This window comes from Lytechinus pictus, chromosome 10, assembly GCF_037042905.1.
Source record: "Lytechinus pictus isolate F3 Inbred chromosome 10, Lp3.0, whole genome shotgun sequence".
NCBI lineage: Eukaryota > Metazoa > Echinodermata > Echinoidea > Temnopleuroida > Toxopneustidae > Lytechinus > Lytechinus pictus.
Window position 1 is genome coordinate 37037663 of NC_087254.1, and position 23473 is coordinate 37061135.

At 37.0% G+C, this 23473-nt stretch overlaps 1 protein-coding gene across 2 annotated transcripts in view; it reads right to left on the reverse strand.

Annotated features, from left to right (window-relative positions):
- The window catches only part of LOC129269571 (TATA element modulatory factor-like), a 60329-nt gene that overhangs the window by 5127 nt on the left and 31729 nt on the right, over positions 1–23473 (reverse strand). For both annotated transcript variants that reach the window (XM_054907083.2, XM_054907084.2), the window contains exons 6-16: positions 21538–21705; positions 20911–20996; positions 20312–20438; positions 19647–19803; positions 17238–17385; positions 13280–13574; positions 12302–12464; positions 10249–10374; positions 8539–8679; positions 6725–6850; positions 6146–6256 (exon numbers count right to left, since the gene is read on the reverse strand). In XM_054907083.2, coding sequence (XP_054763058.2) covers positions 6146–6256; positions 6725–6850; positions 8539–8679; positions 10249–10374; positions 12302–12464; positions 13280–13574; positions 17238–17385; positions 19647–19803; positions 20312–20438; positions 20911–20996; positions 21538–21705 — 1648 coding nt within the window. The remainder of the gene's footprint in view (positions 1–6145; positions 6257–6724; positions 6851–8538; positions 8680–10248; positions 10375–12301; positions 12465–13279; positions 13575–17237; positions 17386–19646; positions 19804–20311; positions 20439–20910; positions 20997–21537; positions 21706–23473) is intronic.

Sequence of the window (23473 nt, forward strand, 5' to 3'; positions counted from 1 at the left end):
TAAGATGGGGGTCCTGGCATGTAAAATAATGATGGAATACTGCAATTTTTAAGGGCAACTTGTCAAAAGTCTGTGCTGTGTCTTGTAGCATGAAACCCACTATAGAGGCAGTAAACATCTTTTCACCTACATGTAGCAGCTTTCCACATTCCCCATTATTATGCCTAAAAAAAAGTAGAGATTTGTTATAAAAAGCTGTTTGCAAGATACATCCAAGCCACCCCTTCTGCCCCCTTCCAGATCATTTATCACAATGAAGGAGAGGTAAGGGAAGTAGCGGCCTCTGATTATCGGGGCTTATTTAGTAAGTTTTGAATACCCTTCTAGCAAAGGAGGGTTCCCCGCAAAAGCGAGGTTCCTGACAAAAAGCCAGGAAAAAATTGCTCTGTACTATGTCTCTGACTTTTGACAAGATGCCTAAACTGGAGGCAGCTGCTCATCTATGACGTCACAAAATCAGGTTTGCACCTACTGAACAACATTGAGAGCTTAGGAAACAACGTGTCTGTGTTGAACCTAGAAGTAGAACTACTAGAATGAAAAACAATCCTGTTCCTTTTTTCCACAGACTGCTGAATGAATATGGACTGTAAAATTAACAAGTGACACTTTCCGATTGCATGACTTTGAGATATTATTTTTTTTTATTTAAGTTACAATTTTTTTTTGCTTTTGACACTTTTTTTAAATGAAAATTATGTCACCTCAGGGTTTTGTTTTACCCTGCACACCTACTGGTCTCAAATGTATTGGAATATCAACTCTGGCATAACTTGTGTCTTGGGTTTAGAAATTGCTCAGTTTGATAAGGGTTTTGTTTCACATCCGAACAAATTTTTGTTTAAACATTCTAACTAAATCATGGAAAAAATAACATATTTATTAAATATGTATCATTCGATATAACTTAATCCTTTTTTAGCTCATTAGGATTACCAGCAACTGTTTGTATCTAATAAAATAAATTTTATTTAGTTAACGTTTTACATTTACATTATTTGAAAAATGGCTAAACCTCAATTTGCTTACATAAAGGTTACATACATACTTATTTACCACATAATCAATGAAATGAAAAGCGAAACTAGTGGGTTTATGGAATGTGAATTAAAACAATAATAAAAAAATACAAATTACCCTTTACAATGCATTTTAAAATAAATATTGGTGTTAATTACTGTAAATATAACTTTAAAATATTCATTCTATCAGATGTCAGATGTTTCCAATGCTTGTTGACTTTATATACATGTACTACTTCTCTCTCTCTCTTCGTGCAATATCTCACATAAATAAGCCTACTCAGTGGTTTTACGAATTTTAAAGTGCAATTAGGGTCCATATAGTTTGATATTTTGTTTTATATAAATGCTAGTTTTTCGTATTTTATTAATAGTAAAGTATTTTATTAATAGTAAAAGTAAAGTCCTAATGGTTTCCTGTGTGTACCATTCTGATAGTTTTAACCTTACTCATTAAATATTTATAAATCGTATCTAGTTTAATTTACAAGTAATAACTTAGTATTATTTTTTTGTTTGTTAAGCATTTACAGGGTCATTTTCGTGGTGCACTTTGGAGGATTGTATTCAAAGTTAAAGGAGAATGAAACCCTTGAAACCAGCTGAATCCATATCAAAGAGAAAAATCAAAGAAACATATTGTTGAAAGTTTGAGGAAGATTGAATGAATAATAAGAAAGTTATGAGCATTTGAATGTCGAGATCACTAATGCCATGTAGATCCTCCAATTGGCAATGCGACCAAGATCTGTGATGTCACACACGTACAACTCCCTCATTACTTTAGTACTTATTTCGCTTATATTCTCACTATTATAGAGTCTATCACAAGGTGAGGTGTTCTCTTTATAAGAGGACAAGTACAGAGGTTTCACATCATTATATCATTGATGAATCGTTTGTCATATGATTAGAATGAGCAAAAAGAGATGTTTTGGGGTATATTTTCAGTGTCCAAAAGGGGAGAGTTGTTCATCTGTGACATCATAGATCTTGGTCGCATTGCCAATGGGAGGATCTCCATAGCATTAGTGATCTCGACATTCAAATGCTCATAACTCTTCTATTGCTAGTCATATTTTACTCAAACTTTTGTTGATCTTATTCTTTGATTTTTCTGCTTTCACAAAAGCTAACTTGCTCCAAGAGTTTTATTCTCCTTTAATTTTCTACAGGTATCCCTTTTGGGGTGCCTGGAAACGTTACCTAGTTTTCTGTTTGTATTTCTCCTTACTGAAATTAAGTGCACTGCGCGAGTGACCCTTTAATTTAATTTCCTATGTTAATACTGCGTATTGTTTATTGTCTTCTAATTCTTTTTATTTGTAATTCATGTTCATTCCAGTTTGTACTGCGAGACATGATGTTTTTAATAAAATCCATTTATCTATCTAACTCATAACTCTGATATTCTTTGACAGATTTTCATCAGACCTTCATCAATATTTTCCTCTTTCTCTAAGTTTTCATCAGCTTTTAATCCTTATTAAACTGGGGGGGGGGGGGGTCAATTTGACCCCCCCTCAACAAATTTTGTCACTACGCCGTCGCACAAATTTTTTGAGACCAAATTTTCCGACGCCCGGGTACGCGGTTCCAAAATTACGCAACGTTTTGTAAGTGCATGTCAGACAAGAAATTGCTCAAAAACGTGATTCCGTGTAAAAATTCAATGCAAATTGTGTTTTTCAACCAAAAATTATAAATGTATGATTATTCTTAGTTTTGTTGGTTTAAATGGATTTATTTTATGCTATTTATGATCGCAAAAGGGTCCTCGACAAAGTTCATTGGGAAAAACAATAAAAAACAAAGGTTTGAAAAAACAAAGAAATACATAAGAATTAAAAAAACAATAATTAAAATACATATGAAATTGATTATATTTTTGCTATTTTTTTGTACATATTTGTTAGAAATGTAATAATTGATACTCCCACCAAAAATTAGCATTCTACATGTACTAGCTATATAAATTGAGTTAAAGGCAAATACATATACAAAAAAACAAAATTTATGGCAAATTTTCATATGCTTATTTGCATAATTAATTAATAAAAAAAAAAAAAAAAATTTAAGTGAGTCAGAAAAAATGTCCCACTTTTGTAAAGTTGAACTGTTTAAAATATGAATATTTAATCATTAGTTTCATGATATGTCTTGATAGAGGTATCCTCCAAGTACATTCAGGTACCATTTTCATTTGATCCCGTGCACGCATGACTGAACATCGGACAATCTTTAGAAGACTGTCAGATCTCACTTGCGCCAAGTTACTGGGTGATGAATAAAACAGTGCTTTAGACAAAGACAGTCAGACAGACAGACTGGCATGCTCACACACACACACACACACACAAACACACACAACACACATGGTAATAACTGGTTCATAATTTTCTCTTTTCTGATTAAGCATTGATTTTTAGCAAGATCGCTGAATGTTTAAGTGGCAATTCCCGACAATCTTTCCCCTAAAGACACATTCACTACCACCATCATATCATCATCATCATCCTCATTGTCATCATCTTGATCTTGATCTTCATCATCATCATCAAGTGCACATAAATCCAATATGCTGGTTATGTCTTTTGTTGGTTAACAATGACAATTTACAATGGATGTCTGTGCTTTTGTTGCACTTGCCTATAAAAGGGCTTGCCTGATTTGGCAGCAGTCACTTGAGCCTCTTTTTACAGTAGCAAAAGTACACGAATCATGGTTCGTCCTCAATTCACACCACAACATATGTCATTTATGGTCACCGAGTATGCAAGGACTCAGAGTGTAGCAGTTGTTTTGCAAGGGTTTCGCCGCCGTTACCCAGATGTTCGGTGTCCCAGCAGAAAGACTGTTCTCCGGAATGTTCAGAAATATCACCGAACAGGAACGAGTACCAACCTCAACGCAGGGCATTCAGGTCGTCGCAGAACAGCAAGGAGTCAGCCCAACATCGATGCAGTTCGGCAGGTGTTGGGGCACGTTCGACACAACAACCAACGGATCTCGTCCCGGAGGAACGGGCTTCAGCTGACCCAGAGCACCTTCAACCGTATCACCCGGCTTGATGTACGATATCACCCGTACCAGATGATACGTAGGCATGAGCTCCTGGCAAGAGACCACGAACGAAGAATGGCATTTTCGAACTGGCTACTGCAAAGACCTCCTCGCTTTGTTGAAGATCTTGTCATCGGTGATGAAGCCTGTTTTTCGCTGAACAGTTCGCTCAACACGCACAACATCTGCCAGTACTCCCCAAGAGGACAGCGGCCACTCATCTTTTCGTACGAGAAGAAGAATTCACGACAGAAAGTTACAGTTTGGGTCGGCCTTGTCGGGAATGGAACACTCCTTGGGCCGTATTTCCTTGACCAGAATGTGAACGGAGAATGTTACCTGAACAAGATCAATGACCAGGTTGTTTCAACCCTGGACCAGATGCCACGATTCGCACGTCGACGAAACGGTCAATTCAGGCGTCTATGGTGGGCACAAGATGGTGCTCCAGCACACAGGCGAAGGATCGTAACTGACCGCCTACATCAGCCCTTTTGCAACAGAGTGATTTCGTTGAATGAGAAGGTTGAGTGGCCCCCAAGATCACCGGATCTCACTCCTCTCGACTTCTTCTTGTGGGGGCACTTGAAGTCAAGGATCTTCAGCAGCCCACCTGCAAACATAGAGGAGCTTCGGAGGAGAATCGTGGACGAGACAGACGTGGTACGCCAAGATGGGAACCTGATTCGGCGAGCTTGTCAAGGAATGCTTCGCCGAGCACAACTGTGCATCAGGAGAAATGGCGGACATGTCGAGGATTGAGTACGGAGGATGGAGACCATGGAGAACTTTGGGGGAAACAGATTCATTGTTGAACCACAATAAACTACCTCAACAAATACAAAAATTCCCTTTTAATAGTTTGTGTTTTTATTCACCGACTTTTGCAGTAATTGTGTGTCTGTGTGTGCGTGTGCTTGTGTGTGCATGTTTGAGTGGGTCTGCCAGTGCGCGTGTGTGTGTGTGAGAGTGTGTGCGTACGTGTGTGTGTTTGTGTGTTTCAGTCTGTCGGACTGTCTTTGTTCAAAAGAGTGTTTTATTCCCCACCCTGTAACTTGGCGCAAGTGAGATCTGACAGTCTTCTAAAGATTGTCCGCTGTTCAGTCATGCGTGCAGGGGATCAAATGAAAAAGGTACCTGAATGTACTGGGAGGATACCTCTATCAAGACATATCATGAAACTAATGATTAAATATTCATATTTTAAACAATTCAACTTGACAAAAGTGGGACATTTTTTCTGACTCACTCTGTACACTCTTGTAGTTTAAATCCGGCTCTACGCGCTTGCAAATTTTGGCGGCAATTGCGCAATCAGCGGCCGAGATCTGAGGGGGGGGGGGGTCAAATTGTCCCCCCCCCCCCAAGTATATACTGGTTCGAAATAGCCCAGTTAAGATAGGGTTAATAAAACCATCTTTCCATCAGGGTAAATTTCCCCCTAAAAATATTCACCCGGTATCTGTATACAGCCATACTGACCAATCACAGACTGAGCGTAGCATCAAGATGCAGTTTATAGTAGACATAATATCCTACAAAGATTTAATCCTGGACAGTGATGAGTTCAAATAACACATTGTAACCAAATAAATGATGGAATAGTGCACTATCCCATCATTGACGCCGCAGATCATGCAATCTCTCGGACGCACGGGAAAGCGAGTTGTCTCTACCAAGCAAGTCCTGTGATCTCCAACAACGCACACACTACTCAGATTCCGCTGAGCGCGGTGGCTCAATGAAGATTAGGTCAGTCAGCCCACTATTCAATTGGGCTCTGCAGCCCAGTGCATATATTTTGGTTCAGATTGGTAATAAATCAACGAGGACTTGATTATCAAGACCTATCCATCGTTCTAACTTATTAAAAGAAGGATATAACACAACCATACTAGGTGTTACTTTCAAAGGTGTAGGGGAATTATTCATCCTTGGTTGGACTGGCAATATTACTATTTATCGGCCCTCAGTAAAAATAGCAATTGCCAGTCCAATGTTGGACGAATAATTCCCGCTACACTTCCTCAAAACCTTGTACATTTGTATATTATATCTACCTGTTGTCTGTACATCTCTTTGACATCTTGTAGATCTAGTTTGAGTTCCTGTACCTCCTCTGCCTTTTCACCATACATCTGAAGCACTGCATTATAACGATGTTGGAGGTCCTAAATATTAAATACAAGAATAGTTGAATAGAGATGATGCACCAGCATTTTCAAAGTCACAGACTCCAATGTTTTCATGCAAAGAGAATTATGATTGTCACTTCGTGCAATTACATGTGAATTCAGGGCATATCTAGGAGACAGCTAAATAAGCTTTTTTCAAGAAGTCCCTATCATTATTGTTGCAACTTTATAAACAATGTAATTTTTGAAAGGTTAACAATATCTGAAGAATGAATTATGACAATACTTTGCAATTTGGATAGCATCCTTTTTTATTTCATCGTTTTATTATGTAATATTTTGTTAATTATTTAGGTTTGTTTTTTTTTTTTCTTGCCAAAACAGGATAAACAATGAAGCATTAATGACATGCATCCTTGCATTATACATATAGATGAGACAGACTATTTTTTCTTTCTTCTTCATTGATACAAGTATTATATTTCTATGAAGATTGCTACATACCTTTAGCTGTATTCTAAGTTCAGGTACATAACTAACTTCTTCTTCCAGTCTGTCCGTTTGATTGGTCAGCTTTACGATCTCTTCAGCCATCGATGATCTCGTTCTTTCCAGTTGAAAGATTTCCGACTAAGATAGACAGATGAAATACTTTACTTAATAAAGCAGCAACACCTTAGACTTACGGTTACACTTCGTAATTCCGAAGGTTGGTAATTCCGAAACACGTAAATTGCCTATACCTCGATGTTCGTTAATCCGAACATTTGTGGCGCTATTCCGAAGGTTCGATAATCCGAAAACGAAACAAGGTTCGATGTTCCGAAGGTTCGTTAATCCGAAAACGAAAGAAGGTTCGTTTTTCCGAAGGTTCGTTCATCCGAAAACGAAATAAGTTTCGTTGTTCCGAAGGTTCGTTAGTCCGAAAACGAAATAAGGTTCGTTAATCATTTCGTTTTCGGACTAATGAACCTTCGGAATTACGAACCTTATTTCGTTTTCGGATTAACGAACCTTCGGAATAACCGAACCTTCGGAATAACGAAGCTTCGGAATTACGAATGTATGCGTAGACTTACAATGGTACCAATACATACTTGGTTTTTTATTTCAATAGATATTACATGACACCTAGATAGATCCTTGCCAATTGATTGGTTGTTTGATATCGATCACTCAGCAAATTTTACAGTGAGGTCATCATACGTGCAATTTTGGTTTCATCCATTGTGTAATTTTGGATCCATCGCACGCGCGCAAATACCACCAGCACTACATGTAACTGCAATTCTGTTTGCAGCGTGAATTACCGAGTATGTATGTGATATCATAATAAACAGACCGCACTCGCTCAGCTTGCACTGCATGAATTTTTGCATCCAATGCAAAATGACAAGGATCTATATTAAGGTGTCATATGACACAAATAATGAATGTTGGTTTAATTTGTGCAATGGACAGAATATTTCATTAGGTAAAAGATGAAACGATCCATTCAACCAGGTGAAGATCATCATCTTTCACCTCCTGAAATATTGCACTCATAAACCTTCGTTATTTGTAAAATAACCTGTCAGAAAATTCATTCAAGCCTAAGTAATCAATTGGCCTCTGTCTATTCTCTGAATTCTTTGATAAGGAACCTGGGGTCAGTCAAAAATTAAGTATGTGATAGTGAATACGCCAATCTTATACAGTATGAGGGGAATTCCAATTCCTACTTTGACAAGATCATGGTATCCTTGAAAATCAAGATTTATGGGGCGGTGCAAGAATTTGTAATCGATCCCAAGTCACGTTCGGAATCCAAAATTAATCACAAGTCTTACAATAAATTGCAAGTTTACACTCGATTGCTAGTCTACTTTTTGGAACATGAACATGAAGTTCAAATTCATTTTTATTGCTAAAATTGATCAATTTTGTTTGGAAACAGAAATTTGCAACTGATTTCAAATATTTTCTTGCAACTGATTTCAAATATTTTCTTGCAACACCCTATAAGATTGTTATTCATGGACAACGTCATGGCATCAGAATCTGTATGCCTTTTATATATGTTTCTTTGTAAGAGAATAGCTTGGGTCTCTCTTATTGTAGACTATTTTGATAGAATACCTGACTATTCCTTTTAAATATTACATTTTTTTTTTTTTTTTTTTTACATCTTCTGACTGGGAGAGGTCTATATACAGAACTAAGTAACTTTTGACGTGTAAGATATATATCTGGCATATTTCAAATATGTTTTATACTGATGGCTTTGAATAAAGGTCTTGACTAAGATGCCTACGTAAATATCTATATGTGGGACAAACCTGTAGTTGTGATATTTCCCCTTCTCTCTGTTTCAGCTGCGATTGTAGACTTTCAATAATAGATGTAGCTGACCCAGACACAACACTATCATACACCGAGCCAGTCATACTCATGGACATCGTCCTCTCCAATATTTCATTCTATATGTAACATAAATAAAACATATTTCATGGTATCAGATGTTAAACATGCAATATTCCTTTATTAATGTAAGCATCTTTACTAGATAATGCATATGGAATAGAAAAAAAAACCCAAAGTACTCCTCTTTGTTTTTGTGAAATTTTCTACTTAAAAGAGTACAGGGGAAAAAAAATGACAATATGAGATATGGTTCCTACTAGGAACACTTCCAACACTCCTGCTGAACTACAGGTATTTGGATAATTTTGTTTTGTCACAAAACCATATGGTATTTTGAACAAGAGTGTCGCTTGGGCGAGCACGTAATACACCCGTCTGTAACGCGGGAAATGGAGTTATTGGTCAAGCAAGAAGTGGAAGGTGGCAACTTGACCTTTGACCTTTTGACCTCAAAATCAATAGGCTTCCTGGGATCCATGCTCGTGTCATAGACACCAAATTATATGAGCCTAGGTTAAGTTAAACTAAAGTTTTTATGCTTACAAGGACTTCAGAAGGGTAAGATGAAATCATGTCACTGTGACCTTGACCTTTTGACCTCAAAATCAATAGGCTTCCTGGGATCCATGCTAGTGTCATAGACACCAAATTATATGAGCCTAGGTTAAGTAAAACTTAAGTTATCATGTTTATAAGGACTTCAGAAGGGTAAGATGAAAACATACCACTGCGACCTTGACCTTTGACCTTCTGACCTCAAAATCGATAGGCTCCCTGGGATCCATGCTAGTATCATACACACCAAATTATATGAGCCTAGATTAAGTTAAACTGAAGTTATCACGTTTACAAAGGAAAATTAACAGACGGACAGACAGACGGATGGACGGACACCAAGCGGGATACCATAATAGCAGACCTGCCAACCTCTGGGAATGAAAAAGTGTATTCTTTGATTTAAAAAAATGTAATTTCCCCCAAAAAAGTGTATTTCATAATAAAATGTGTGGCGCACTCGCTCATCGCGGCGCTCAAGCTGCATGCAAGCTAAAATGCGCACTGCTCTTGCAGATGAAAAAAAAAAAAAACATTTAAACATGTGTATATCTCACCCTGGTTTTAACAAAATGATTGAAAAAAAAAACAAGTTACCTGAAATTACATTGGTCTAATAACCATATTTGTGTAAGTTTTATGAAATAGAGACCTATAGAGATGATTTTTCTCAATAAATTTCTATTTTGTAAAAAAAAGAAAAAAAAAAACATATTTTTAAAAGAAAACGTACTGCCGTATTTTGGTTGCAAAAACGTACTACATACGCCAAAAACGTACTGGTTGGCTGGTCTGTAATAGGACAGGCATATAAAAAGGAAAGGGAACTTCTTGTTGCACAGTAGACCCTGCCTAAGTCAACTTTTCATAAGTCAAATAATCGCCTATGGTATGTCAAGGCATTTTTTTCAGGCCAGAAAAGGCAAAAGAATATTATTTACATGTACGTCAAGAGTACGGTAGATAAAATGGGTGTAGAGAAATCCTCAAGTTGCCACAAATCAACGGCCATGATTGTATCTACATGTATGCATTGAAAGTTCTATGGACCATTTTCAAAACGAACTAACCTGTGAGGGTGTCCTTGATATACTAGTGATGAAGGACGGTCTGAAATCAGAATGGACGGGGGTGCTAGCTCGTGAACTGGGACTCGGTGAACCTGAGTTCTCTTCAGACTGCTGTAGCCGTCTCTCCTGTAATATAGAACAGAAGGAATTGAAGGATCTACATGTATATTTACAGATATCGTAATATACCCATAATGCACATTAGAGTGTGTTGTGGCAATGCAGCGCATTCAAGGGTATTTGCAATATAAGAAGCAGCGAAAGCATGAGGTGCTTGCACCGAGTGCTTTTGCATGTTTTTGCGAATATCGGAGATGCCTGCATAGTCAATAACATCACAAATTAAAAAATGTGCAATATTTGTTTTATAAAACGAGTCGACAGTACGAATTTGAAGGGGAAAGTATTTTTGAGGGAACACACAGATGAAGAGGTCACACCTGCTTTCTATTATGACATCCCAGGTACATGTATATCTAGTATGCGTGTCTAAGTAAGCACCTGCACCAATAGCCCCAGTTTCTATTGTGCTATGGTAAAATGATGCACCCAAGTTGCACAGTGCTGCAAAAAAATGCACGGCTTGGAGGTTGTGTAGAATTCTCTTTGTTACCTTCAGCTTTCTTCTCTTTCCCCCGTCATTTTCACTCATTTTCAGTTAGAAGAAACTAAATTTGTTAATATATTTTATTAATCGCATGCTACACCCCTTTATAATTACGAGTATTTTATTATTGTTTAGTTATTAATATATATTGTAAATCAACCATTGGAATTGGGACAAGAGGCTTCATGCCACAGTAATTAAGTTAACTTTTACTGTTCCTGGCGTTCCAATGGTTGATATTTCTTATTTTGTATAGTTTACGCTGAAATGTATTTTGTATATTATTTGCCGAATAAATAGTAATAATAATAATAAAAGTATGAACATGTGACTTGTATATACACTTTATACTATTTGCTACATCCTTGAACCTGTTTTATAAACAATCATGTAATATACCTTTTGAACCATTGATCCTCTAGTTTCAGATTTGATACAACATCCTTAAGTTTTTTTTAAGGTGGACGATTCATAAGGCTATTGAGAAGTTATACATGACTGAATGCGGAACTGCTGGCCCTTTTTGTGCTACATGAGATTCCCCATATTTTACCTGGTGGGTGCTTTCGTAAACCTATTTGTAAGTTACAAGCACCTATACGAATGACTGGTGATCCTATCTTCGAAGCTACATCCACACCAATAAAAATTTGGTGCACATATTGGATCACCAGTCATTTGAAAAGTCGCTCGTAATTTACGAACAGCATTATGAAACACCCACCAGTTCTAACAAGAATTTGTTTGCTGTAATCACAGAAATAACAAGAAATTGACTAAATTCTGATGAAAATCACATCCAATACACACAAAATTGCATGTATAGTACTGCACATAAAGGGTTGGCCTAACTTTTAAAACTGTTTTCAATCATATCAAAATAACTTGTAAGGGCACTTACGCTGAAATGTATTTTATTCTATGCAGTGGCCCATTAATTTGTTTTGAGTGTATCTTACATCTAGACTATCCCTTTAATTAAGAAATGCAAGAGATAATAATAACATGCTTTTATGTAGTGCATAATACATCAGAATGACATCTCTATAGGTGCTTTAGAGATAATTGCCCAGGTAATCGCTTTCTGGTATGCCCACACCCACACAATGCAGGCACTTTCTTCACTCCCTGGGAGCATTCCAACAAGAGTTTTCAAACTAAATTGCTAGACATACTACATAAGAGACATACTGGGGTTGTTTCACAAAACTTGACAGCGCTGACTAAATTGTCACTGCTGATAATTTCAGTGGAAACCTTGGTTTTGATTTGCTAATTTGCCAGAGTCTCTGACTGTTACCATAGTAACTGTCGGAACTGACAACTTTCTTGAAACACCCTCCTGGTGTCGGGATGACCGAGGTCACAGACACAAAGTGCATTCACTATTTGTTCCTGGGACCCAAGGAACTGCGTGTCAACGGATGAAATGCTGGAGTATCCTACCTTTTCCTCGAGCGCCTCCTGGGCTAGACTAAGCTTCTTCCTCTCCGTCTCCACCTTGATGTGTTCTAGCTGGAGCTGTTTCTCCAGGTTGGATTTCTGCTGCTGAGCCTCCTCGAAGGATCTCAGGTAATTCTGCAGCTGGTTCTCCATGTGACTAAAGTCCCTGAAAGATCACAAGAAAATGAGTAATGCCATCACAAGGGCTTGCTAAATAAGTGAAATAGGTGTAGGACATCCTTTACTTAATAGGATACTAAGACTAAAATTTGTAATTTATGACTTTTTGCTTGAACTTCCAACCTCTTAAACAATACTCTTCCATCCTTGAGTGACAATGCCATGATAGTACTACATCAGAATGACAAGAAGACATTCCTACTTTGCATCATTTAATTTGAGCTACTTATAAATATTCTGAACTTTGTTAGAGTATGTAGTCTGTAAGTCATGGAAAACATTTTTATGTTTATTTTCCTCTTCTTTTTCCCCCAATAGCAAACAAAATCATAAGGGAGAGACAGCAACCCGAACTTACACTCTAGCGTCCCTGTATGAAATAGTTACATCCATTCTGTGTGGAAGCATCGTGGTGTAGTGGTCTGGATTTTCGCCTTGCAATCAGAGGGTCACCTGTTTGAATCCCACAACGGCCTAGCGTCCTTTGGCAAGACGTCAATCCACAATTTGCCACTCTCCACCCAGGAGTTAAAAGGGTACCCAGTAGGATGTGAAAGCCTATGTAGTATGCCTATCAATTGAGCCTGGGAACTCTTGTTGGTGCCCAGGGAGTGGAGAAAATGCATACATTGTGTGCGGGCATGCCAGGATCCCATGAACAGGGTAATAATAATTGCAATGTAACAAAGCGCTAAATAGATGTAAATATCGTTATTATCATTCTACTTTTTTTGTTTTTCATAGATACAAGAAATATGTAACTCACCCTTCTCTTGATTATGTGAACCCAATTCTATTTACCTTGTTTTGCTTTCTTCCAGACTCTCCACTCTAGCTTTCTCCATCTCTAGCAGTGCCCTCAACCTAGACTTCTCCTGTCTTAGCATGGCTAACTGTGACTCTAGAGCAGCCACCTTAGAGCTGGCTTCCAGTGCCGCCTCCTGAGCACCTCTCTCCTTCTCGGCCGACACAGCTAGCTGCGTCTGCGCCTCGCTGAGACGTTCCGTCAGACTCCTTTCAACCTGTTCCCACGACGATGACTGTGCGTTGAAGGTGGCCTGTAGATTCTCAATCTGTCTGAGCAACGGTCTTGTAGCTGCAGAAATACACAACAAAAAATGCAATTTGACTCTGCAATTACTTTTTAGAAAATGACAGTCGATCTTCACATATCAACAACAGATATGTTTGAAATAAAATATTATTTTCTGAGTCTGACTCAGTGAAAGGCAGGAATACTCCACAGGGATTGAAGAATGTGCATACATTATTATGAAGTAAGACTTTACAGTAAATCCAATGACCGGAGTAATGATCATCTGTAAGCTCTTAACCCGTTGCTTACGGGAACTGGGTGGTCCCTGTGTTAAACATACGGGATTCAAAGAATCTCGGAGGCAACAGGTTAATTGCATTCCATGCTTTACGCACCTTATGAATCTAATGGAGCATTACTATTTTGAATTCAAATATAATTTTGTTTGTGATATTTATAAGTCTTCTTAACTGTTGTTTGTAAATGGATATTTATTGTTTAGTAGGACCCCTTTATAGAAGAAAATTTCAGCTGAGATGGATGTTCTACCCATCAGTGGAAATAAATAAAACGATATAAAATATATCATCAATGTTTTCTTCATACACATTCAATTAGCTTTCATGTGAAATACTCTGTACACTATGAATCGCTGCTATACAAAGTAGCCCTTTGCTATTATCGTCAGAATTAAACTTATAACAAAATTCTGTGAATAATACCTTCATTGAATAGTCTACTTTTTGTAAAACTGGGTGTAAGTTTGAAAACGAGAGTGAACTTTAATTGCAAAAGCAAAACTCACAATCAATGCCCAAGACTTTTCTAAAGAGCACTCTCCTATTCCAGGACTATAAAAACAACTCATTTACATGAGCGACTATCTTGTAAGGGTGTTCCATCACTGGATTATTCTTCAACTGACTCTCAGTAACACCTTATTTGTTTTTGCTCTTTCAGTGATAAGGGCGGGCTACTTTCAATCAAGTTTACCAGTGCTTCAAGCACACAATGAAAGGGATTTACAGTTACTAATCCAGCCTTTGTACTCGTGTATACAGGATTTAGCACAGTTTTCTCCATGACCCTATGAAGTTGCCGAATCTTTCTCTTTCAAAGGGTAATGCCAGAAATGCATGATCATTTTCCTCTCAGTCATGCCTTATCATTCAAACTCTCTTTTATATGGGCATTCATCAATAATAATAAGACAAACAATTATTTGTTTTCTAATAGTTTGTAGGTATTGCACTCTCAAGCATTTTCATCATCTTTTGTAGTGTAGGAGGAAGGCGGGGTAAGTTGAGCATAGGGGCAAGTTGAGCCACCGCCCCCAGGCCAATAATGAATGAGTCAGACATTATGGTGGTGTCATGTATTGATGACCCATTACATAACCATTAACCCCACCACATTGTTTTCAACTTTGAAACAAAAAGTATATTTTTAGAGGGAAAAATACAAATTTCAGCCAAAAAAGTAAAAAAGGGTGTGAAATAGATAAGTGTTTTTTACACACACACTTCTTTACATATAATAAAGCATAAGAACAACATTGTCAGTCCAGGTATGGATCTTCATTCTTGTCACAGTCTTTTACATGATGGATATATAAGAAATGTGTGGATGCGAAATTATCGCATTTAGTTCGGACTGGGGTAAGTTGAGCCAGCAAACATGGGGCAAGTTGAGCCCATGGTAATTCTTATGGTAATGTAAACAAAAACACAATCAAACCTTAAAAAGCCATCGATATGCAGGCAGAAAAGAGCAAATTCACATGACAGTTCTTTTACTTTTAGAGAATGTTGGTATTTTTAGAGAATTAGCAAGTGAAAAGACTTTAAATAAAAAATTGACATGCTGGTTCTTCCCGCATACATTTTGTACATAGTTTTTATGGCTCAACTTACCCTCGAAGGTGGCACAACTTACCCCATAGATGGGGCAAGTTGTGCCACTTTACATCGTTTTTTTTCAAAGGTCACAACGACTTTCAGTGTGGGGGTAGAAAGTTGTATATAGGTGAAAAAGATTTCCCAAGAATCATATTTAAAGGCAAGGTACTTATTTCTACAATATTATTAGTCAAATCAATTCTATCATGCAAAATGCAAAAAGTGTCACAACTTACCCCGCCTTCCCCTACTGTCATATAACATGACGAAAACCTCCATTTGAGAACACTATACCCCACTTTCCCTTCTCATCAATTCTCTTCTCCAAGTACGACAAACCCTAACTGCCCCAAGCAAGCAATTTAAGTATCAAAACACCTGTTTCTTGAAGTCGGTCCGAAGATAACACAACAGCCCGGCATATACAGTCACAGCAGCGGGCCACACACGATGGGATGCATGCGCAGGGCTGAGTGCGGTCCCTGCAAAGCATGCCGTCATTTTTATTCCCTTACTTTCCTTATTTCGAGGTCGATTTTCTTCGTTCGAAATTGAAAATGGACTAACATTGGATTACTGAATAGAATATGCCTTTGAAAACGTGATTAAATATCGAATACAATAATTTCATTCCGAAGGTCCTACTACAGGCAGATAAGTCTTACGTAATAGCACAGCTGTTGTTTATCTTTTCGTCCTTTGCTCAACGCTCATATACTGGCCTGTGGAGGTGAAATTGAGACAGCGGGGATTACCTGGCCAAGCACGGTTGATAAGGGCTTGGAAATGATTTTTGGGAGATCCAAATGGAAAATGGGGTATAATACCGCAGTTTGCAATCTGAACTGTGGTCTTCCTCCAAACGGGGGTTTGACGTAATGAGGTAAGATGTACTGTCTTTAAAGATGTGTTTTCTAAAAGGTACTTTTTCCAAGATGTACTATTTAATAGTTTTGTAGGTATTGTATTTCCAAGTATCTTTTGTAGTGTACTGTCTGGAATTTTGTAGAGAGCTTCAGAAAAAATGGCTTTATTTAGTAAAAAATCTTGCATAGCATCTATCATTTTCAATGTATTCCACTTGCTTTTCTGCTGATGTCATCAATCAGTTAGTCACATTGTGTTCCATTCAACTTGGGTTGGATAAGCCTTGCCATAAAATCATATTTTTCATGAAAGACAAACAATAATAATCAAAATAAATAATAATATCCGAAAAATTCCACACAGTACACACAACCAATATATTCATCTTCATCATCTTGAAGTGAAGTAGCACTTTGCACTGAAAGACGAACAAGAGACACTGAACAGAGAGGAATAAATAAGCCGGGGCTAAGAGTGATTATCCCCTGGCACTCATATAATAGCTACTTTAAATGAATAAAAAAGACCCTACTTCAAATAGTATTTCTCCCTATGGGTCATAGTGCATTCAAATATTTGGACATAAATAGGTGGCTTCCAGGGCGGCCCTTGCGAAAAAACATGAATCACAGGGGTCATTATTTGAAAATATTACAAAAATATGACATTTCCATTACAGTTCTGATCTGGCAAACACATGAATGTACTTGAGAGTTGTATAGTTATTTTGTTTTATGTAACCCTATAGCCACCCCCTTGACTTTTCAGCTGAACCTCATTCATGTATTAATTCATTGACTATATCAATATTGTATATTTGATGTAAACATTTTAATTGTTTGTTACTGTACCTGAACGAAATAAATTTCAATTGAAATGAATAAGTTTTAACTGCATGCAGCCGAGAATCCATCTAGTTATTAAATTGGCAATAACCATTTGCAAATTGGTAACTGACCTGCAGTGACACTTTGACTTAGCTCCTGGTTGCGTGCCTCAGCTTCCTGTAACCTCTGCTGAAGGTCAGAGATCTCTTGTCTGAAGGCGTCTTCCTTACGAGCATTCTGCTGATCGGCACGGTTCAGGCTCAGTTGGAGATCATTCACCTAGAGAGAGATTGAGATAATCCCATAATGTAATTTGGACTGACAATGACCTATTTCACATAAATACACACATTCTTAAAATTGTGCTTTTTCATCTCATCAAAAAATGGTGAACATACAAAGAGGACTTGATAATGTTGCTTTTAAATTTTCCTTTAAAAATGACATTCATAAGCAATAGATATCCTTATCAACATTGCCAATTTGAGTGCAAAATAAAAAGATCTATATCAATTCATAATTGATTATCATCTTTGTACAAGGTTTTGCATGGATTCACAATAACAATAAATCATACAACTGAATGTATCCAGCAATGAGGGGTAAGTTCATTCCAACTGCATAGCCAAAAACATATATGATACCAATTATATCTGCAGTAATTGAATTGAATTGGATATAAAGGAAACTTGTATCACATCGGTTTTACAAATGACAATGCATATGCACTGACAGGTTAACATAAAATTGCAATACCAGTGGGAGTACAAACATGTATGCCATATATGTTATCATTAAGCAAAATTAGTAGGTGTCCTTCATGCCATATACTTGCCGTCATAAGAGATTACATATATACACAATCTCCACTCCCCAAGGAGTGATCCATCTTTGAGGAGTGGAGTCCGGATGATATGAAAACCAAACTATTCTGTAGTAGGATTCCTTCATGCTGTCTCTTCACTCTTAGTCGAGATGAGTGTATACCTAATGCCCACTCCCTGGGGAGTGATCTATCGATGAGGAGTCGATTCATTCCAATATTAAAACAAATTAATCTGTAGTAGGAGTTGTCTCTAGCTTAGATCAAGTGTACAATCACTCTCCACTCCCAGAGGAGTATTCTATTGGTGAGGAGTCAAGTTAAACCATATCTCCACTCACTGGTGAGAATACCATCAGTGATATTAAACCAAACTTACCTGAGTCCTTGATGCAGTCTCCTCACCTCTAGCTGAGTTTGAGAGTATACCTAATCTCCACTCCCTGGGGAGTGATCAATTGAGTCAAGTCACTCCAATATTAATAACAAGTGGAATGCCTCTGGCCGTCTCACCTGCATCACGCGATTCAATATATCAGCAGTGGTGATTTTGAAAACTACTATAACTCGCACAAGATGTTCAGTGATACTTGGTTACTCTTATTTCCACGTTTTATGAACTAGACCAATACACTTATAGAGATACTGTATGATGGCAATTCAACAAATACCCCCAACGTGGCCAAAGTTCTTTGACCTTACATGACCTTTGACCTTGATCATGTGACCTGAAACTCGCACAGGATGTTCAGTGATACTTGATTACTATTATGTCCAAGTTTTATGAACTAGACCAACACACTTTCAAATTTATGGCTGTAATTCAACAAATACCCCAATTTGGCCAAAGTTCATTGACCCTAAATGACCTTTGACCTTGATCATGTGACCTGAAACTTGCACAGGATGTTCAGTAATACTTGATTACTATTATGTCCAAGTTTCATGAATCAGATCCATAAACTTTCAAAGTTATGATGGTAATTCAACAGATACCCCCAATTCGGCCAAAGTTCATTGACCCTAAATGACCTTTGACCTTGGTCATGTGACGTGAAACTCATGCAGGATGTTCAGTGATACTTGATTAACCTTATGTATAAGTTTCATGAACTAGGTCCATATATTTTCTAAGTTATGATGACATTTCAAAAACTTAACCTTAGGTTAAGATTTTGATGTTGATTCCCCCAACATGGTCTAAGTTCATTGACCCTAAATGACCTTTGACCTTGGTCATGTGACATGAAACTCAGGTAGGATGTTCAGTAATACTTGATTAACCTTATGGCCAAGTTTCATGAACTAGGTCCATATACTTTCTAAGTTATGCTGTCATTTCAAAAACTTAACCTCAGGTTAAGATTTGGTGTTGACGCCGCCGCCGCCGTCGCCGTCGGAAAAGCGGCGCCTATAGTCTCACTCTGCTATGCAGGTGAGACAAAAACCAATCTTACCTGTAGTAGGAGTCCTTTGTGCTGTCTCCTCACCTCAGGCTGAGATTGAGTATATACGCAATCTCCACTCCCTGGGGAGTGATCCATCTTTGAGGAGACAAGTCACTCCAATATCAAATCAAACTTACCTGTAGAAAGGAGTCCTTCATGTTGCTTTATAGTCTCTAGCTGATATTGAGTGAATTCACTATCTCCACTCCCTGGGGAGTGATCCATCTTTGAGGAGTCATCAAGTCGCTCCAATATCAAACCAAAATTACCTGAAGTAGGAGTCCTTCATGCTGTCTCCTTGCCTCTAGCTGAGATCGATCTAAAGCTAGCTTCAGCTCCTCCTTGGCATTCATCTCAACACTGAGGGCAGTCTCCTGTACCTTGCTTTCCTTGGCCGCAATGCTTCGATGGAGCTCTGCAATTTCCCTGTTGTACATAAAAGTGGAAGATATATTTATGTAAGCAACTGATAATGAGACTTGAATATCATTCTCTCTTGTATTTTCCATATTTCTTTCTTTTCCTCACCAATATACAGTATCATTCATTTTAATATTCATTCATTCTTCATTCACCTTTCATTCAATCATTCATTTTCTGAACATTTATTAATCCGTTAGTTCACTTTACATCTCTTTGTTCATTCATTTAATCAGTCATCCATCCACTCTTTCATTCATTAAGTCAGTTATTAATTTAATTCCATTCATTCATTCATTCAATCCTAAATTCATAATATAGGTAAGGAACACAAGCTTGTGGGGCCAATGACAATATAAGAGCTAAACACAGATCATGTTTTTAAAAATTTGTCTGCTGAAACCCTCTTGGTGTATTTTCTTGAATACAGTAACAAAATGATTTAGAAGAATATCTACGTGAATGAAACTATGGTGTCTTGAAATAATTTTCTCAGAAGAAAATTTTAACTTACTTGTAGGAGGCATCTAAGGCATGTTGTGTGCTGCGTACTTTCTCTCTCCCTTCTTCCAATTCAGACTTGAGATTCAAAATCTCTTTTTCTTGCTTCTCAACAGCAGTATTCAATGTCTTAATGGCATCTGTATGTGTAAAATTATATACATGTATGTATAATGTATAACATGTATATTTGTATTTCAAGTAATTAAATTGATACCAGAAATCAGATTAAATGTTTCAATCAAAATGGTTTCAATAGGGATAATTTGATCTACATATTCAAAATGTTCATAATATACTTATTCAGTATTCAATTCATCATTTATTATTTACTAACCATTTTAATACAAATTCTATAATCACGAACATTTTTTTTCATGGGTACTTTATTTGAGGCTTCATTCATTTGAAATACTATTCAGTGTTTACTATAGATACTTTTTCATACAAAATTTCAACCAATTATATAATTCGCAAATCAAATTTTAACCAATTCATTGATAACAGAGTATTGTTTGAAACAAAAAGAGATAAAAATAATGAACAAAAACATGAAATGAAATAGATTTGATAAATGTCACATGTGATATACAAATATTTTCAAAGACATACCTTTTTGTTTCTTTTCTACATCTTCTTTGGCATCTAAGACTTCTTCTAGATGAGAAACTCTTGTCTCTGCTTGATCCAACTGTTCCCTGTCACAACAAAATAGTAAGAAAGTATGTTATTAATGAGAGATGCATTCTTCATCCCTTTTACTGCTTCAATGTTCCTGATCTCATATACAAGGTAGCTTTAGGATTGCAACATATGACTATCATTTTCAAACTCATTTTAGACCTGCAATGATGCAATTCTAGAAAGCAGTGCTAAAATTCCCCTTTCTTATACTGGAAATTTTACTTTAAATATTTGTATTCCCTTAATGAAACTTTATTTGGAAGGTAAAAAGATTTATGATAAATGAGATTCAGATTTTGCAGAAACAAACAAAATTCATCATTACTTTGATATATTTGAAATTCAAATATATCATGATAGCATGCTAATATCTCAAAATCCAAAACGTTTTACGTCTTTTGAACCCATGACCTTCTGTTTCAAAGTCCAGGAGACCAATTTACTGGGCCACAATGCTCTATTCAATATTTCCTGATATGAAGTACATAGAGCTTAAAACTATTACCAAAAAAGTTAATTAAACTCGGTATGCAAAATCATTCCCTTTTTACTTACTTTTGTGTCTTAAGTAATTTATCCGTCTCCTTCTCCTTGGCCCTGAGTTTCTTGATGACGTTTGAATTCTGGAGCTGCTGTTTTGAGAGCTTCTCTCCCTCTATCATCAGCTCTGAGATCTGCTCATCTTTCTCAGATAACACCTTACTGGTAATATCATTCTTCTCACTGGAGATGGAAGAGAGAAGGATCGATAGTAAGATAAAAAGAAAGATAAGATAGATGGAAGGATGGATGGAAAAAAAGAAAGAAAGAGGGAGGGAGAAATGGAGAAGGAAGGAAGGAAGGAAGGAAGGAAGGAAGGAAGGAAGGAAGAAAGAAGGAAGGAAGGAAGGAAGGAAGGAAGAAAAAAGGAAGGAAGAAAAAAGGAAGGAAGGAAGGAAGGAAGGAAAGAAAGAAAAAAAAAAAAAAAAAAAAAAAAAAAAGAAAGAAAGAAAAGGAAAAGAAAAAATAAAAGAACAGAAAAGAAAAGGAATTACAACAATGGAAGAGAGAAACATACAGAGAGAGAGAAAGAGAGAGAAGAAAAAGATTTGTAAACAAAATATTGGTTGAAATATAATCAATTAAAGGGAGAGGAGATTGAGAGGGAGCAGCAAAAAATAATTAAATGCAAACAGGCAGCAAACAAGGGGAAAGGGAAGAAAAATTAAATTCAATTCAATAACAATGAAAATGTAAACAGAAAACAAAAGGAAAAAGGAGAAAGAAAGGGAAGCAATTGAAAATTTCAAGAGAAGAAAAGGAATAACAAAAAGAGAGGGAAAAGAAGAAAGCCTTAGAATTGTCATGAGAGGAATGACACTAAGCAAACAACTTTTCTGCCTAATGTATTTCAACAACTCTCCACATACTTTAGCCGAACAAGGTTCATTGAATGACATAAAAGATCAAAACCTTCACTTGTTGTGAATACTTGTAAGAGGAAAATCATTGACACAGATCAATACCCAAAGCATGACTTGAATAAAGTATGCCAAATCAGACATACATTGGAGGGGTTAGCCCCCCTCCCCCCCAAAAAAAAATAAATACATAAAATAAAATAAATAAATGGATGGATGAATAAATAAATATATATATACACTCGGCAAAAAAAGTTATTGGACACTTATAAAAGTTAAAATATTCCATATAGATATTTGATTAAAGGCAAATTATGGTATGTCAACATGACCAGACAATATTCCTCTTCTAGTATGACATGCATGGGTGGTTAAATGCTTTAAACAATAGCAATGTCAGTAAAAGAAAATTGCAAGAAATGGACCATTCAAATGCTAATGATCATGGCCATCCTGTAGGCATACATTCAACAATTTCAATAGGTGGTTTTCATTTGAATTAAATGCTTAGGGATGCATCATGAGATGCATAATGAGATGGATCATTTGGACACTCACTTTCAAGATGAAGCTTTCCAACCAAGAGCGTGCATGAGCAATAAGAATGCATTCTGGGCAGTCATTTAGACGAGTGGCTCGATATTTCCAAGTTTCACCAACAACAATTTCAAATTTGAACCAGCGGTATTTGGCTACTGATGAAGTTAGAGACCGCCCTAGGAGTGGTCGACCTAGGGCCACCACCCCTGCAGAAGATAGGAGGATAAGGATGCTTGCGTTGAGAAGGCGATTTGTCACTGCACCAACTATCGGATCTGAAATTCATCGACTAACTTTGACTTAAAATTTCAGTGGAATAGTGATGCCCCGAGTGATGCGTCCAAGGTGGATAATTTTCTCTTCTCTTTTAGAGTGGTATTTGACTTTAAGTTTGCTTTTATCGTTTAATGGATATTTATGCCACAGAAACTTTCATAACTGAAAGAATGACTGATCATTTTCTTGCAATTTCCTGTTACTGACATTGCTATTTTTTAATGCCTGTAACCAGCCATGCACCGACTGTTCCATTTCTTGCAATTTTCTTTTAC